The sequence below is a fragment of the Oncorhynchus masou genome, chromosome 22 (genome assembly GCF_036934945.1).
Source record: "Oncorhynchus masou masou isolate Uvic2021 chromosome 22, UVic_Omas_1.1, whole genome shotgun sequence".
Lineage (NCBI taxonomy): Eukaryota > Metazoa > Chordata > Actinopteri > Salmoniformes > Salmonidae > Oncorhynchus > Oncorhynchus masou.
In genome coordinates, this window is record NC_088233.1 from 11,776,135 (window position 1) to 11,794,784 (window position 18,650).

General features: G+C 44.2%; 1 protein-coding gene across 1 annotated transcript in view; it reads right to left on the reverse strand.

The window, feature by feature from the left end:
* Positions 1-1,240: 1,240 nt before the first annotated feature.
* Positions 1,241-18,650, reverse strand: part of LOC135509012 (SH3 and multiple ankyrin repeat domains protein 2-like) — a 154,207-nt gene continuing 136,797 nt past the window's right edge. The window contains exons 16-24 of the mRNA XM_064929296.1: positions 15,701-15,836; positions 14,796-14,882; positions 14,600-14,608; positions 13,042-13,065; positions 10,437-10,496; positions 9,759-9,886; positions 7,806-7,947; positions 5,154-7,584; positions 1,241-1,886 (exon numbers count right to left, since the gene is read on the reverse strand). Coding sequence (XP_064785368.1) covers positions 1,358-1,886; positions 5,154-7,584; positions 7,806-7,947; positions 9,759-9,886; positions 10,437-10,496; positions 13,042-13,065; positions 14,600-14,608; positions 14,796-14,882; positions 15,701-15,836 — 3,546 coding nt within the window. The 3' untranslated portion in view covers positions 1,241-1,357. The remainder of the gene's footprint in view (positions 1,887-5,153; positions 7,585-7,805; positions 7,948-9,758; positions 9,887-10,436; positions 10,497-13,041; positions 13,066-14,599; positions 14,609-14,795; positions 14,883-15,700; positions 15,837-18,650) is intronic.

Genomic DNA, 18,650 nt, shown 5'->3' on the forward strand with positions numbered 1-18,650 from the left:
GGAATTGACCCACTATGCTGTTCACGTTGTGCATCTACGTCATATCGCTGACCCTACCTTTAATTGAAATGGAATTGACCCACTATGCTGTTCACGTTGTGCATCTACGTCATATCGCTGACCCTACCTTTAATTGAAATGGAATTGACCCACTATGCTGTTCACGTTGTGCATCTACGTCATATCGCTGACCCTACCTTTAATTGAAATGGAATTGACCCACTATGCTGTTCATGTTGTGCATCTACGTCATATCGCTGACCCTACCTTTAATTGAAATGGAATTGACCCCAACCCTGTAACTCTGGGTCATTCATTCCCGATAGTGTCTTCAATCCTAAAGTCCTAAACATCAGTTCAGTGTATACAGTAATAACCTATGTGATAATGTATGTATTATTCCTCTCAGAGGACATAGAAGACTGCGAAAGAAAACATGACAGTTGATGATAACGATTGGAAAGACCTGACTGCCAGTGCCAAGCACTCTGCCATGTCATGTTCAGGAGAATACAGTAAGGGGAGCTGTTGGCACACAGTTCAGCTTCTTGTGGAAGACAGTATAATGATTTATGAACAATTTAATTTACATTTTCAATACTGTGTTTAAAACCCTCAAGTAACCATGACCAGTAGTAAAACAGCTATTGAAATAAGGTTGAAGGGCAACAACTTTGCTACTGTACCAATTTAGAAATGATTTTAATCTTTGATTTCCTTTCTGGGTATAACTGTCTGTGTCTGAGAATACACTGTATGGTCTCTCAAATCAACCGACAACCCAGTGAAAAGGGAGAGAGAGAAAGCTTATTTTCACAGGCAGAAGTGTACATACATACTGTAAATGTTTTCCCCTTTTTCCTAAAAAGATATCCACCGCATAATTTCTAAATGAGAAACAGTAGAAAATGAAACCCCTACGAAGCTGGTTCTGATTATGCATTTAAAGTAGGTTGATTTCAGAAGTCCGTAAATCCCATAGCGATTAAGCTGCTGTTGTGTTTGATAGTGTAGTATATTCCATATCACAGCCACATCCCGTGTATCTACTTCCTTCCTTCCTACTGACAGAGCAGCTCTGCCTCACCTGGGACCACTCTATCCCACTCTGGGGGACCTTCTTGCTTATTCAGGAAACTGCAGTGCTGTTTCAAGTTGCAATTTCTTCAGGATACATGAGGATATTCCTAAATTTCAACAAAACAAGCATCATCATAACAATTATACAGTAAGTATAGTTTAAATAAGTCAACATAAATAAAAATGATTGTTATGGACATAATTGATAATTAACTTAGAAGCCTGTTGTGAAGTTGTAGTGTTGGAGACTCAGAGACCTCATCACCCTCCTCACTTCTCACCTGTCCATCAGAAGTTTCAAAGCTCTCTCTATGTTCATCCGATGTCCGACCCTGGTCACCCCTAGGTCTATGAGGTCGTCCTTCTGCAGGCTAGGCAGGTGGCTGCCCTCGATGTCGTTGTCCATAAAGGTGTCTCTGTGCTCAGCCAGGTTTAGGCTCTCCAGCCAGTCGGCCACGTCGTGTTTGCTCCACATCAGAACCGGCTTGGTGGCAAAAGGCTTGTTGGAGACGGCCTGGATGAGGGTGAGGGGGGAGGGCGAGCGGCTGCTCCCCGTGCCCAGGCTGAGAGGGGGGGTGGGCAGGCCGAACACGTCTGAAAGGGTGGGAGAGGTGGCAGGGAGAGAGGAGGCACAGCCGAGGCCTGAGTCTGGGGGAGAGAGGATGGGGCTGGGGGCTCTGTGGTGGGAGGGGCTCTCGGTTTGTCGGTTTGGAGATGGGGCAGGCACATTCGGAGGGAGCTGGGCAGCAAAAGAGACTGTGGTATTCCGCTGTGTACCTGAGGAGAGGGACCCACTGTCCGGACCCCTACAGAAAGTACAGAACACATTAAGTTACACAGACCTGACAGACCTACTGGAGGATGAATACACTGACCTGACAGACCTACTGGAGGATGAATACACTGACCTGACAGACCTACTGGAGGATGAATACACCGACCTGACAGACCTACTGGAGGATGAATACACCGACCTGACAGACCTACTGGAGGATGAATACACTGACCTGACAGACCTACTGGAGGATGAATACACTGACCTGACAGACCTACTGGAGGATGAGTACACTGACCTGACAGACCTACTGGAGGATGAGTACACTGACACTGACAGACCTACTGGAGGATGAATACACAGACCTGACAGACCTACTGGAGGATGAATACACTGACCTGACAGACCTACTGGAGGATGAGTACACTGACACTGACAGACCTACTGGAGGATGAATACACAGACCTGACAGACCTACTGGAGGATGAGTACACTGACCTGACAGACCTACTGGAGGATGAATACACTGACCTGACAGACCTACTGGAGGATGAGTACACTGACCTGACAGTCCTACTGGAGGATGAGTACACTGACCTGACAGACCTACTGGAGGATGAGTACACTGACCTGACAGACCTACTGGAGGATGAATACACTGACCTGACAGACCTACTGGAGGATGAATACACTGACCTGACAGACCTACTGGAGGATGAGTACACTGACCTGACAGACCTACTGGAGGATGAATACACTGACCTGACAGACCTACTGGAGGATGAGTACACTGACCTGACAGACCTACTGGAGGATGAATACACAGACCTGACAGACCTACTGGAGGATGAGTACACCGACCTGACAGACCTACTGGAGGATGAGTACACTGACCTGACAGACCTACTGGAGGATGAATACACTGACCTGACAGACCTACTGGAGGATGAGTACACTGACCTGACAGACCTACTGGAGGATGAATACACTGACCTGACAGACCTACTGGAGGATGAATACACCGACCTGACAGACCTACTGGAGGATGAATACACCGACCTGACAGACCTACTGGAGGATGAGTACACTGACCTGACAGACCTACTGGAGGATGAGTACACTGACCTGACAGACCTACTGGAGGATGAATACACTGACCTGACAGACCTACTGGAGGATGAATACACTGACCTGACAGACCTACTGGAGGATGAGTACACTGACCTGACAGACCTACTGGAGGATGAATACACTGACCTGACAGACCTACTGGAGGATGAGTACACTGACCTGACAGACCTACTGGAGGATGAATACACCGACCTGACAGACCTACTGGAGGATGAATACACTGACCTGACAGACCTACTGGAGGATGAGTACACTGACCTGACAGACCTACTGGAGGATGAATACACTGACCTGACAGACCTACTGGAGGATGAATACACTGACCTGACAGACCTACTGGAGGATGAATACACCGACCTGACAGACCTACTGGAGGATGAATACACTGACCTGACAGACCTACTGGAGGATGAGTACACTGACCTGACAGACCTACTGGAGGATGAATACACTGACCTGACAGACCTACTGGAGGATGAGTACACTGACCTGACAGACCTACTGGAGGATGAATACACTGACCTGACAGACCTACTGGAGGATGAGTACACTGACCTGACAGACCTACTGGAGGATGAGTACACTGACCTGACAGACCTACTGGAGGATGAATACACTGACCTGACAGACCTACTGGAGGATGAGTACACTGACCTGACAGACCTACTGGAGGATGAGTACACTGACCTGACAGACCTACTGGAGGATGAATACACTGACCTGACAGACCTACTGGAGGATGAGTACACTGACCTGACAGACCTACTGGAGGATGAGTACACTGACCTGACAGTCCTACTGGAGGATGAATACACTGACCTGACAGTCTTTCCCTAAACACCACCAACTCCTTCAAAACTGCAGACTGGAAGGAGGATTCCGTGTGTGTGCGCGTGTCCATGAGTGTGTATGTCCATGTGTGTGTGTGTGTGTGTGTTTGTGTGTAGCCGTGTGTGTTGGTTTATGTGTGTGTGTCCGTGCGTGCGTGTGTGTCAGATGAGAGTGAAGAATAAGAACAAGTATAAAAAGGATCTATTCTTTCCATTGGAAGTTGGAAGTGGGGAATTAATTCTAAATACAAAGAAACTAACAGTGTTTTCCTTCCCATAGAAAGTGTCATCCATTTCTTTGATAGTGTCAGAAGATCTCCATTCATTTATTTATGTATCAGGTTGAATGAGGTTAACCAAATATCTCATTCTGATCAGGTTTGTTCTGTGCTCTGCAGTCTATTCAGCATGAACCACACTGGTAGCAGAGCTTTGGTGGTACAGCCATGCCTTTTAGAGTTAGCCTCATCTGGTCTGCTCTGTAAATAACCACAGCTTTCCATAATAAATGAGTTTGTTGCTATCCCAGAGGAATGCTGTAGGGTGGAACGCAGTGTCTGTAAGAAATGCCATGCCGGCTTACGTAGCCTGCTGTACAAACAAGATATATGCCAGTTACACAAATAGACATACCGTACGCGCAGCGATAAACAAACGTACAGACAATGACCTGCATACACAAAAGTGTTTTAAATACACACAAATATGCATTCATACCTGCAAAAACCAATTACACAATAACAGCCTACAATCATACATCCCACACATACACCACTCCATAGCCCTACATCTGTTGGAGCCTCAATGTATACACACACACATTCATATCTAGTCTACGATGACAATCTACTTCTAGTGATTTGCGGTGACTGGTAGAGGAATGAAGAGGAGGGTTAACTGACGAGAGAGGCCCATTGATATTTGACCAACTCTGGGTTTGTTGAAATGACAGACGATTGAGAGACAGGTTACACACACACCATCCACCCCTGTTAAAACAAACTGTGGAGGCATCTCAAATGGCACCCTATTCCCTATTCCCCTATGGGCCCTGGTGCACTAAGTAGGGAATAGGGTGCCATTTGGCACGCAGACTCTGTGCTATTTTGAACCGTGCTGCTAGCGACACACAGTGACACACCGCTCACCCCTTCCTTCGGAGGAAAGCGCTGTGGCGGTTTGGTCTCTATGATAATCAGACTGGCATGACGTTGTTGCTCATCTACTCCTCAAGGCTGCTGCTCTCATTATTAGGTTGCTAGGCAACTCCTTCTGCTCTCTGGCAGAACACACACACACACACACACACACACACACACACACACGGAGTAGCCTACCTTGATCCAAAAACAGTCCTACATCCTGAGGAAGAAGAGTCTATCCCCTCTCCTGGCTTTGGTGTCCTGTCCTTGTTCTGCATGTCCTGGGGGTTAGAGCCTGGAGGGTCTCCCCATAACTTGGAGGTTCTTTGAGTTGGTGTTCTGGGGGGCTCTGAGGAGACGCTGGCCCCGGGGGGAGGCGGTGGGACGGAGGAAGGTGCGGCAAAAGTTCTTATGTTCTCCTCTCTATCCATCAAGGCAGGGTCCTTGTAAAGTGCGTTGCTCTTGTTTGCGGCAGGTTGCCTGGTTCTTGACTTTGAAGTCCGGTCCACCAGAAAGGCCTGTCTGTCTGCATAGACTGTACATGTGTTGTCCAGCACCTCGCCACCCTCGGACGACAGCGTGGAGATACTGGATACGGTGGACATAGTGCTTGTAGTCTCCAGCTGGGGGTCTCCAATGCTGCGGCTGTCCGGCTCCACATCAATGCCAGAGTCACTGATAGGATCGTAGCTCTCCAAGAGGGCGTGGGGGAAGCAGGGGGGTGTACAGTTGGTGAGCACCGCAGGCCGTTTGATCATAGTCTGGTCAGGGTGGCCTGAGGTGTTACCGTGATAGGGATAGAAGGGGGCTAGAGACGATGGTGCCCTGCCAGCGTTTCGTTGCTGTTTCAGGAGCTCAGCGATCGCCCCCTTTTGGTCCTCTGGGATGTCGAAGCTGTTGGCGAACTCGAGCGGCGGTGGCAGTGGGTCAGCAAAGAACTCATCGTCGATGTCCACGGAGGGAACGCAGGGTGGAGGGGGGATACCGAAGGGTAGTTTGACCGGCTCGTCCACTGAGGTGACGGTGATCATGGTCTTACTACCTCTGGGTCCAGGGCCCATAGAGTGAGGGTTATGGGGGTTAGGGGAGGCCATTTTGAGGATGTTAGGTTGGTTGGGGTCCCGGAGCTCACTGGGGGTGCTGTCTGGACTGACCGCCGCGTCCCTCTCCCCCTCAGACAGGTTGTTCTCGTCAGTGGTGTGGACCATCAGCAACCCAGGTGACTTCTGCTGAGACGTGTCACCAATGTCTATCAACATGTTCTTCTTCTCCTCTTCTCTCTGAGGACGGGACAGACTATTGTCCTTGTCTTTGGCCAACGGGTGGTCGTATTTGGACTCTGTCTCGTACTTTGCCTCTGTCATCTGCCTACGAAGCCCCGCCCTGCCCGGTCGACCCATGGTGGCGGTCGAGGAGAAATTTGCGCCCATGCCGGTCCTCAGCTTGGTGTCGATGAACAGAGGCTTGTTCAGGTCAGGTTTAGGTGGTTCGGTCTTCAGCGGGAGTGGCTGGGACTGCTCTCTCATGGCCCGGTCCCGTGCAGCCAGAGCCAGGGCCAGAGGGGAGTTGGGGTCCAAAGGCTTCCCTGTGACTGGGTGGACGTAGCGCCCACTACTGGAGGTATAGGTCTTGGCGGGCAGACTGACCGGGCTGTGGTGGCCAGTGCGCGTGTGTAGCGGTTCTCTCACAACAGTGGTCTCCGGGGTGTTGAAGACCGTCACGTTACCCCCTCTTCTGGGGATGCTGAGTAATGAGGCAGGTGGGGCCATGAGGCGACGCAGGCGCTCGTCACTACTGAACATTCCCTCGTCGATGGACTTGGAGTGGCGGAGGCGAGGCGCAGGCGCGGGAGACGAGTCTTCTTCACCCTGGTCGGTGAACCTGTAGGATGGGGAGTTCTGGTGACAATCCACCATCCTCATCTCACGTTCCCGCACGGCGCCCGCCATGGCCGTGGCAAAGGGACTGCTGGGGTTGTGTCCGTCGTCCGGACGGAGTTGTCCCGGGTGGTCATGGGATCCAGTCTCTATCTCCATGCTGCTGCCCTGGCTGCTCTTCCCACTGCTGGATGTAGACGGCTCCTTGATGATGATGGTTGGGATTTTAATGGTGCAGGTCTTCTCTGGGCTGTCCTCAATCTTGTTCTGCTTCATCAGCATGCCCTTCCTCCTCTGAGGTTTGTTGGGGGCAAACAGGCCCAGGTTGCCCATCTTCCCCAGGTCTGAGTATGGGTTCTCTGGGATCTGGGCCCTGCGGTTCAGGAAGCTCTGCTGGGCTGTGAGGCCTTGGCCTGGACTCTGGCTACCCTGGTGGTGGTGGTGGTCCTCAGACTGATACTGTTCCGACTGGGGCTCTGTGTGGTACATACCACCCTGTTCCCTCCATCCGTCACTGCCGCCCGTGTTGGGGTCCCCTCCTCGCTCAGGGGCGGTGCCTTTGGGAACAGTGTGTCTGATAGTGCCGTAGCCTCTGCCCTGTGGGTTGGGGTCGTTGTTGTAAGGGGGAGATGGAGGGGAGATAGCGGGAGGGGGTGGGATGTCCTCTGTTGTGTCCGGCATTGATAGGCTCCTGGTGAATTTCAACATGGGAGGGGTCAGGAACTGAGGGGCGTCCTCTTCTGTTATTCCTGAAAAAGAAACATACGTTGACTATTACTTTACATTAACAGCAATTATAGAATTGAAACCTTCAAGGGTGTGTGTGCGGGAAAAAAGGTAATTGAATACAGATGTGTGTGTGAGTGTGCATGCCTGTACACGCATGTGTACTGTATATAAGCTTGTGCTGTACAGTATGTATGCAGATTAAATATTTAGCATGGACAGAAACATGTCGAGATGTAGTTACCAGATGTTCCGATGGACTTTTGTCGTCTCATGGTCCCCTGTCTGTTTGGCACCCCCAGGAAGGGGCCTCGACCTCTGGGGCTGCCTGGCTCTCTGGGCTGGGTCTGGGTCTGCATCGACACGTCCTGGCTCTCACACATGGACTGTAACAAAGAGAGGAGAAGAGACTGAGCCTGCATGGGAAACAGTCCATAAGTTTATAGATCAGCTAGACTTGTTAGAATGATTGTCGATGTACATTTCCTTTCATTTTATTTCTCATTTATTTAATAGCCCTTTACATTCGTACCCATATATGGGTTGAAAATGGCAGATTTCAAATCAAATCAAATTGTATTCACATTTCCATATCATACAACTGATGTAATATACAGTGTCAATGTTTCTGATGACTATGTTAGATGTCCTGCTACAAGATGACCTGGCGTTATAGCCTGGGTTGTTCTGAGCAGGATGAGACTGTTGTATTGTGAAGGAAGTGTGCAGTGAACCACACCTGAATGCACTCATGACTCCATTCTATGCGCATCAAAATGAAGACCTGCTTCTCTGAATTGCCTTGTGAAAGCCTAACAATGTACTTTCTAATTTAGCTCGTCATGTTGGCAAGAGAGCAAGATTAAAAATGATGCTTACCTGACCCAGATGTCATATTTATAATGGACGTTTATGGATTGAGTAAACAACAACAGTAATTGTGTAAAGGCGGGGATGCAGGGCTAGATTCCAAACAAAACAACTACAAGTGTGCTTGCTCTAAGTTCCTCAATGGCATAGCTTGGAGTCATAAAAATGCATTGAAATGCATTATGAACTGTGCACACTTTGGAGAGGTGTGAGGCCACTTGGAAACACCAGTTAGACCTCTCACTTTGATGTTGCACCTACTGTACCCCAAATATTCCAAGAATATTATTATCATGTTACTGAATGTATCCAGATATTTTTTTTACATTTCGTTATCAACAAATGCAGCGAAAAGTACAGTAAATGTAAAATGCATATAAAATCAACAGTGTAATGTTTGGAAGTTAGTCTTGTCTCAGGTGAACTGTTGTGTCCTCAACTATGGACTGATCATTTTCCCATAATCTCCAAACTGTTCCCTTTTAATTGCTACCATGGTTACACATACGCTTTAAATATTTATTCCATAAGAAACATGTCAATTTAGCCCTGTCCCCCATATCGGGCAATTCCCACGAGTGTAAGAGGTTATTAACCAAACACATTTATTTGTCCTCTGCTGCAGGTCAACTTGTGAAAGATCTAATGGAAAAGTAAGAACATGAAGCTGTTAAAACCTAAATATTAGTTGAGAGGCAGGTCAGGGCCGTGAACAGCTCCTAACAGATGAGGTCCATAAGAACCATGAACAGCTCCTAACAGATGAGGTCCATCAGAACCATGAACACCTCCTAACAGATGAGGTCCATCAGAACCATGAACAGCTCCTAACAGATGAAGTCCATCAGAACCATGAACACCTCCTAACAGATGAGGTCCATCAGAACCATGAACACCTCCTAACAGATGAGGTCCATCAGAACCATGAACAGCTCCTAACAGATGAAGTCCATCAGAACCATGAACAGCTCCTAACAGATGAAGTCCATCAGAACCATGAACAGCTCCTAACAGATGAAGTCCATCAGAACCATGAACATCTAACATATGAGGTCCATCAGAACCATGAACACCTAAAATATGAGGTCCATCAGAACCATGAACACCTAACAGATGAAGTCCATCATGCACTTCCTTAACCAGCCAGCTTAGAGCAGTAAATTGCATCAGGCACCCATCAGCATTCTCGCAGCATAGATCTCTATGGTCTTACTCCAGTGTCACATATCAACAAACTACACACACAATAAGGAAATGCATATGCATACCGCACAACAGAGTAGTGTAGATAGTAGTAGAGTAAAGCCTGGTTAGTGGTTATACCTACATTCATCTCTGGGTTCATGGCCAAGCACCTGCTGTTGGGCCGCGTTTTGACCGTGTTTGCGACCCTTATGTCAGTGTTAGAGTTGTCCCACGTAGGCTTCTGAGAAGGCATGTTCTCTTCCACTTTATCTGGAACACAAAGACAGACAGAGAGACAGACACCGCTCCACTGTGAGTATAGGATGCCATAGCCTACACTCTACATCTGTCTCCAAGCCAAAATGAGCCATCATCTCAGCCAATGACAATCCATTCCGTCAGTCAGAATGGGAAATCAAACCGAGCATAAAGGAAAAGGGAACAGAAATAGTCACACTGACATTGGTCAAAGTTAAAGCCGTGCAAGCTAGCTATCACTTTCTTTTGGTTCTATGATTTAGCCGTTTTGGTCTGTTTTTAACTCCTTGGTTGCATCCTAAATGGCATCCTCTTCCCTATCCAGTCCACTACTTTTGACCAGGGCCCATAGGGCTCTGTTTAAAAGTAGAGGACTATATGAGTTAGGGTGCCGTTTAAGACGCAAACCTTAAATAATTGTCAATGAGTGACAAGAAGTTGGTAAGACGGCACAAACTGATCTGGACCAGGCTATGGTTCAGCGGCAACTGCACAACCAACATGCTAGTGTTTTTTCATTTTTTTCTTTCTTTTTGAGCGCTCCCATGCATGGGACGATTACTTAGAGTGACTGAGAATACAATCCTCTTCTTTAGACGCTCATTATCTGAAGACTGATCATCTAGAACAGGAAGAAAAGGCAGTTCAGATAAGGGACATCCATACGATATCTATAGTTACTCTGTTTATACATTCAAACACCCTTCTCTCTCACTGCTGTCAAAAACCTGTGAACTGAGGAGAGAGGACTATAGGCTACATCCTACTGTCTTCATGAAATACATTATTACTGAATTAAATCTAACCAAGAGCAGGTTGACATTTAGTGTCAAGAGTTTTGTCCTGAAGGTAGAACTGAGTAATTTCCCTTTAGATAGGCCAGCTGCAAAGTTAAAATTGGCTATATTGTAAAAATTCATGAAAATAAGGTTAGGGTTAAGTATTAAGGTTAGCAGTGTGGTTAAGGTTAAGTTTATGTTTAAAATCAGATTTTAGACTTTGTGGCTGTGCTAGCTATTGCCACTCTGCAGAGCTGCCTCCAGAACAAGATTCATGATGAAAAAGGCTAACCTGCTAGGCAAGAGCTGTTTATGTTTGAAGCACATTGTCTGCTATTAGTGTATTAATAACCTTTATTGAAAGACACAGTGTATGACAAATGATAAACATGATTGTTATCTCTGTTTAAACCCCTGTTGACAAAACGGCTTCATACAGTAATACTCTGATCCTTCTGTCTGCATACTAAGCTCACAGACTTGACCATGTGTGTACTGTATAATTAAGATGGAGAAGATTCCAGTGCTGTCTAAAAGCATTCTCACCAACACTGGCCACCCAGCTATAACGGTCTCTTTCCCTGTCACATCCGCTGATACAGTAACATAGCAGTATTTATGGCAGTAAGGAACCCTGGTGGATTGATGTGAAGAAGCCACACATTCTAAGACACCTCAGTGTCTGGTGTCAACATGCATTCTAGACTTCTAGAAGCATTGCGGCAAATCTCCAGTGTTCTGGTGTGAAGTAGTGAACACAGAGCGAGGCCGTTACAGCTGAATAATGTGCCGAAGACTAGGCAGCAGCAGGACTGTACACTCTTAGAAAAAAAGGTGCTATCTAGAATCTAAAAGGGTTCTTTGGCTGTACCCATAGGAGAACCCTTTGAAGAACCCTTCAAAGTTCCAGGTAGAACCCTTTTCAGAGGAAAAGGTGCTCCTGTGGGGTCAGCCAAAGAACCCTTTTTTCTAACTGTATATAATATTTTTGCAGGTAGAATGCTCTCCTGCTATAGTTGACAATGCACTGTACTCTATGCAGCATTATTGCCATGGCAACATCTTGTTTCTGTATGAGTATGAGTCAAATGCCTATTTGTAATGGGCCCATTGTATAACAGTGTTGTGCCCTTAAAGTTAAGTCTGTAGTGTATTCTGAGAAGGCAGCTACCTACTCTTTGATATCCGCAGCTGACTGTTGTGCATTAACTCTAGGTCTTCTAGTTATTATCCCATAAAGGTGTTTAGATCATTTTATCATTACAGAAAACACTACAACCCTTTTAGAATGTTACAAATCTGTGGTTAAAGTAGAGGGATGCATCCTAATCCCAAATGACACCCTAATTCCCTTTATAGTGCACTACTTTTGACCAGAGCCCATAGGGTTTTGGGCAAAAGTAGTGGACTATATAGGGAAAAGAGTGCACTTTTGGACACATACAAGATCTTTGCTGTTGCTTTTTCCTGATCTTGCATAACTGTCTAAAAGAGGGCCAGAACCATGAATAATGCATGAGAATAGCACTGCGCTCTCACACTGCGCTCTCACACTGCGCTCTCACATTGAACTGAAGTACGTAGGCTTTGCTGTGAAAAGTTAGTGTTTAAAGAGGTTCTTGTTCAGAAGGGCATTTTCATATGCTCTTCATTTTTACGACACCCCTGTTTAGGTTACAACCCCTAGACAACAAACACTAGTTCACCTTCATACCCGCTAAATGCCCTCTAAAGTCCAGTGAGCATGCATGTAAAGTACACTGAGTATACCAAACATTAGAGACACCTTCCTAATATTGAGTTGTCCCCCCCCAATTCGTTGGTGCACGGATTCTAGAAGGTGTCGAAAGCGTTCCACAGGGATGCTGGCCCATGTTGACTCCAATGCTTCCCACATTTGTGTCAAGTTGGCTGGTTCCTTTGGGTGGTGAACCATTCTTGATACACATGGGAAACTGTTGAGCGTGAAAAACCCAGTAGCGATGCAGTTCTTGACACAAATTGGTACACCTGGCACCTACTACCACGCCCTTTCAAAAGGAACTTGCACCTTTTGTCTTGCCCATTCACCCTCTGAATGGCACACATACACAATCCATTTCTTCTCCCATCATCTATACTGATTGAAATGGATTTAACATGTGACATCAATAAGGGATCATAGCGTTCACCTAGTCAGTCTATGTCATGGAAGGAACAGGTGTTCTTAATGTTTTGTCCACTCAGTGTCTAGCTAAAGATCTAGTGAGTGAGAGAACATATCATCAAGTATATAGCATTCAATCTAATTGAACACAATCGTAAACAAATAGGTATATAGTAAATCAAGTCAAAAGAACATCAGTTGTTTTGTACATGTACTGAATAAAGCATGCCGATCACACTTACCACCCATCTTTTTCCTCAAAGTGGCTTACAAATGAGAAAATAGAAAGAATTTATATAGCAGATGATCAAAAGTAATCAACAAAATAATCTCTCACCATCAACACAGGCTATTATGCAAAAACAGTGTAATATTGTCATTTCAAGCTGAATTATATTATAACCACTACTGACCACTACAGGCCTAGTTGTATTTTCATTAAGCAATTGTGTACAAGCTTCCAAACATGCCACTTGCCCCATAGACAAAGACATAGAATGACCAGTAATCCCATAGACAAAGTCATAGACTGACCAGTAATCCCATAGACAAAGTCATAGAATGACCAGTAATCCCATAGACAAAGTCATAGAATGACCAGTAATCCCATAGACAAGACAGAATGACCAGTAATCCTATAGACAAAGTCATAGAATGACCAGTAATCCTATAGACAAAGTCATAGAATGACCTGTAATCTCATACACAAAGTCATAGAATGACCAGTAATCCCATAGGCATAGAATGACCAGTAATCCCATAGGCATAGAATGACCAGTAATCCCATAGACATAGAATGACCAGTAATCCCATAGGCATAGAATGACCAGTAATCCCATAGGCATAGAATGACCAGTAATCCCATAGGCATAGAATGACCAGTAATCCCATAGGCATAGAATGACCAGTAATCCCATAGACATAGAATGACCAGTAATCCCATGGGCATAGAATGACCACTAATCCCATAGGCATAGAATGACCACTAATCCCATAGGCATAGAATGACCAGTAATCCCATAGACATAGAATGACCAGTAATCCCATAGGCATAGAATGACCAGTAATCCCATAGGCATAGAATGACCAGTAATCCCATAGGCATAGAATGACCAGTAATCCCATAGACATAGAATGACCAGTAATCCCATAGGCATAGAATGACCAGTAATCCCATAGGCATAGAATGACCAGTAATCCCATAGGCATAGAATGACCAGTAATCCCATAGACATAGAAATATCATGATTGGACCGATCATTCTATGACCGGCCCTTTAAAAGACATCTACTGCAGAACAGTTGTAAGCGACACGAGTCAGCAATAAGATAAAAGCTTTTCAAAAGGTGAGTTAAATCAAAGCTATTTACATACAGCTCTGAGGTAGTAAATCAATCAAACAATCAATTAAATGTCTAAGTAAATTAATAATATATATTTTTAAAGCGTATTAAATTAAATGTATGATGACATGGTGTGGAATTATGCTATTGTTATGATGGTTTAAAACAGTTCAAAACGATCAGTCATGCTGGCTAATGATCTCTTTATCACTTTAGATGATTCAGCACTGTCCTTCACATGTTCTCTCCAGCTCTCTTCAGATCAAACCCTACAGAGCAGAATAGCTTTGTGCCTTTTTACAAAGTACATAATTGTTCAAGCCCCTTCAAAGAAGAATAAATATAGTCATCTCTTAAATGACGTAAATGAACATTTAAAAATGAGAGAATAAAAAAAGCAAAAAACAGTGAGATGCGTGCAGCTGTGACCAAACACTAGCTACGGTACACTGCATACCTTTGTCCACTGTAGAGGCAGGTATTGAAAACAAAATCAGGAGTGAACAGTTACTTTTAAAAAGGTTTTCCCGATAATCAAATCACTAAACAAACACACAGAGAACAAACCACAAGCATACAAAATGCATTTGATCTCTTGGAATTCTATTCTCACAGGTCCACAGGTATATGGAGGACGCTTTGCTGATTCCTACCTAGCTCCTCCAGCTCCGAGGTCATAGATTTGGACCGCATGGCCATGGACAGGGCAGCGGGAGGAGTCCTACGTGGAGGTGTGGCCACTGCAATGACACAACACACAAAAGCACAGGTATATTCAAGGATGTGATAGAACAGAGTCCGCTCTATCTGACAGAAAATAATGTATGTTCTACATTATACATTTCTATCTGAGAGTTCTGTAATGTTACATCATCCCGTACAGGCCCCAAGTGTGAGATTTATAATAGACAGAACAGGAGTTTGGTGCCTGTGATGCAGCAATGCCGGATTGTTCATGTGACAACATCACAAGTATCGCAGGGTAACACCAATCAAGCAGGGTGACGCCATGCAAGCGCCAAGTTCAGTAGCAATCTTCTAACAAAAACATCTAAAAATGTATTTCCCAAATATGCCCCTGACAGTGCAGTTACAGCCACTTTGAATTGGACCTGTGCTGCAGTACAGGTTAACTTTGAATGCCCCAAACTGTAAAACCACCGTCTCAACTTCAAGGCTAAAAAGCACCAGTCAATTTTCTTCTAGGAGTCAGCTTCTAGCTTCCTGATATATTACAGTACAGTACAAGGATGGGCCACCACGGTTTAGAACCACCTGGATTCAAATACTATTTGAAATATGAAAAAAAGCATATTTGCTCGAGCCTGCCTAGAGTATGGGGTTTAATGTTTTGGGTCTATCTAAACCAGACAAGCTAAATCGAGGACAGATTAAGTATGTCAAATTATTTAAAATAGTATTTGAACCCAGCTCTGGTTTGAGGACCAGCTGGGACCCTCACTGTGGATTCACCCCAACCGATCAGACATTGATCCCACTGGCCAGGTGGTGTAGGACAGAGCAGCAAGGTGAGAGACAGAGAGGATAAGAGGCTTACCTTTCTTCCTGGCCGTGTCATCAGGGTCCAGATTCCTGCTAACTGTCACCACTTTGATGATGAGCCGGTTGCCCCCGTGTCGGATCGTATTGACCACCTGTTTGTGGCCCACCTTCACAACATTTTCCTGGTTCACCTGCAAAACAGAGGACAATACACCTGGGAGTCAGTTCAACATGAACCTTCAGGACTCAATGTAACATCTTCAGTAGTTTTTCAGTATTTCTTGCTCAGAGGTCTCTGGTGGTATTTCAACCAGGTTTTATGGACTGATTCCAGCACAGTATTTCCTGCTTGGAGGTCTCTGGTGGTAATTCCAACCATCCTGTATAACAGATGTACTGTACAGGGTGCTATTTATAACCAATATAACCGTTATAATACATAAATCTATAACCTGCCTTGGAACCTTTTTTGTTCCAGGCAGAACCGTTTTGGGTTCCATCTCGAACCCCTTCCACGGAAGGCTTCTGAAGTTTGTAATTTCCACTTAGAAATGTCAGACCTAATTTTCCTTCAACTCTTCCTGATCAACTCTTGGAAAAATATCCATGAATTATAATCCACATAATAATTCACATTTCTTTTACTCAAATTAAGACCCTACATCTGCACACTGTGCTGCAATCTAATAAACTGTTAAATGGACTGTTCTCATTCCTGTATTTCCTGGCCAGAGGTGGTCTCTGAGGTGTTCAACCAACCTGTATTTTCACTGTGCTGCTGTCTAATGAATCATTGTTTCCAGCCACTCAATCAGGTCCTCAAATCAGGCCCAAGTAACTTTAGGCACCACTAGCTAAACATGAATGGAAGAAATACGGCATGTGACCAAAATCACCTGAAATCTCCTCAAATCAACTCCATATTTGGTTTGATGTTACGTAAAGATGATTTGGCCTTTCAAATAAATTCCATAGATTTTAAACTAACTGTGGCTCTAGTTAGCTGAAGTTTGTAGTGGCTGTTTAAAGAAAACTGAACCATAGATTACAATTTCTCCTGGCCCATGGACATTCTGGGTGATGAACCATCTAACATCATGTTTTAAAATAGTGTACTACTCCTTTACTGCCTGTCCCACTCTTGAATACAAACATAAAAAACTGCTGCTCCTAGCCATGTTTTCACTCATCCTCTTCTAATAACACAGTACAGTATGACATCATCCTCTTCTAATAATACAGTATGACATCATACTCTTCTAATAATACAGTACAGTATGACATCCTCTTCTAATAATACAGTACAGTAGGAGATAATCCTCTTCTAATAATACAGTACAGTATGACATCATCCTCTTCTAATAATACAGTACAGTAGGAGATAATCCTCTTCTAATAATACAGTACAGTATGACATCATCCTCTAATAATACAGTACAGTATGACATCATCCTCTTCTAATAATACAGTACAGTAGGAGATAATCCTCTTCTAATAATACAGTACAGTAGGAGATAATCCTCTTCTAATAATACAGTACAGTAGGAGATAATCCTCTTCTAATAATACAGTACAGTATGACATCATCCTCTAATAATACAGTACAGTATGACATCATCCTCTTCTAATAACAAAGTACAGTAGGAGATAATCCTCTTCTAATAATACAGTACAGTATGACATCATCCTCTAATAATACAGTACAGTATGACATCATCCTCTAATAATACAGTACAGTAGGAGATAATCCTCTTCTAATAATACAGTACAGTAGGAGATAATCCTCTTCTAATAATACAGTACAGTATGACATCATCCTCTAATAATACAGTACAGTATGACATCATCCTCTTCTAATAACAAAGTACAGTAGGAGATAATCCTCTTCTAATAATACAGTAAAGTATGACATCATCCTCTAATAATACAGTACAGTATGACATCATCCTCTTCTAATAATACAGTACAGTAGGAGATAATCCTCTTCTCACACAGTACAGTATGACATCATCCTCTTCTAATAACAAAGTACAGTAGGAGATAATCCTCTTCTAATAATACAGTACAGTATGACATCATCCTCTTCTAATAACAAAGTACAGTAGGAGATAATCCTCTTCTAATAATACAGTACAGTATGACATCATCCTCTTCTAATAACAAAGTACAGTAGGAGATAATCCTCTTCTAATAATACAGTAAAGTATGACATCATCCTCTAATAATACAGTACAGTATGACATCATCCTCTTCTAATAATACAGTACAGTAGGAGATAATCCTCTTCTCACACAGTACAGTATGACATCATCCTCTTCTAATAACAAAGTACAGTATGATATTATCCTCTTCTAATAACATTACAGTAGATCTGTTCTGGGTGACACAGACAAAGACAGAATCAGCATATGCTCTCGGAGCTAGAGCCAACAATCACTCTCAAAACTGGGTTCCTGTCATAAACAACTATCATATCAAACACGCTCTCCACTTTTACTCATCATAAAAGGTTCTCAATCTCCATCACAAAGCTAGACAGCTAATACTGAGAGATCTGGGGCAGTATTACTGAGCCAATCCTGAAGCCAGTGGAGTGTCTTCATCATTATAGGGACAGTATAGTATTGATCCAAGCCGAAAGCCAGTGGAGTGTCTTCATCATTATAGGGACAGTACTGTAATCAAACACTTCATGGGAGCCCATGAGCTCATAGGCTCTGCAATTATGTGAGAAAACAGAGTGAAAAAAAATAGGATCCCATCAGCTTTCTATAGGCCAGGCCTACAATATCTAAGTGCATAGATTACATGTATTTTTTCCCCTGCTCCTGTTCCAAAACAGGAGCATGATAATGGTCCATTCTAAATCAAAACTTATTTCACACATATATTATTTAGTATATGTAAAGATAAGATTAAATAAAATCTGAATTTTTACATGCGCCGAATACAACAGGTATAGAGTGAAATGCTTACAAGCTATTAACCATCAATGCAGTTTAGAA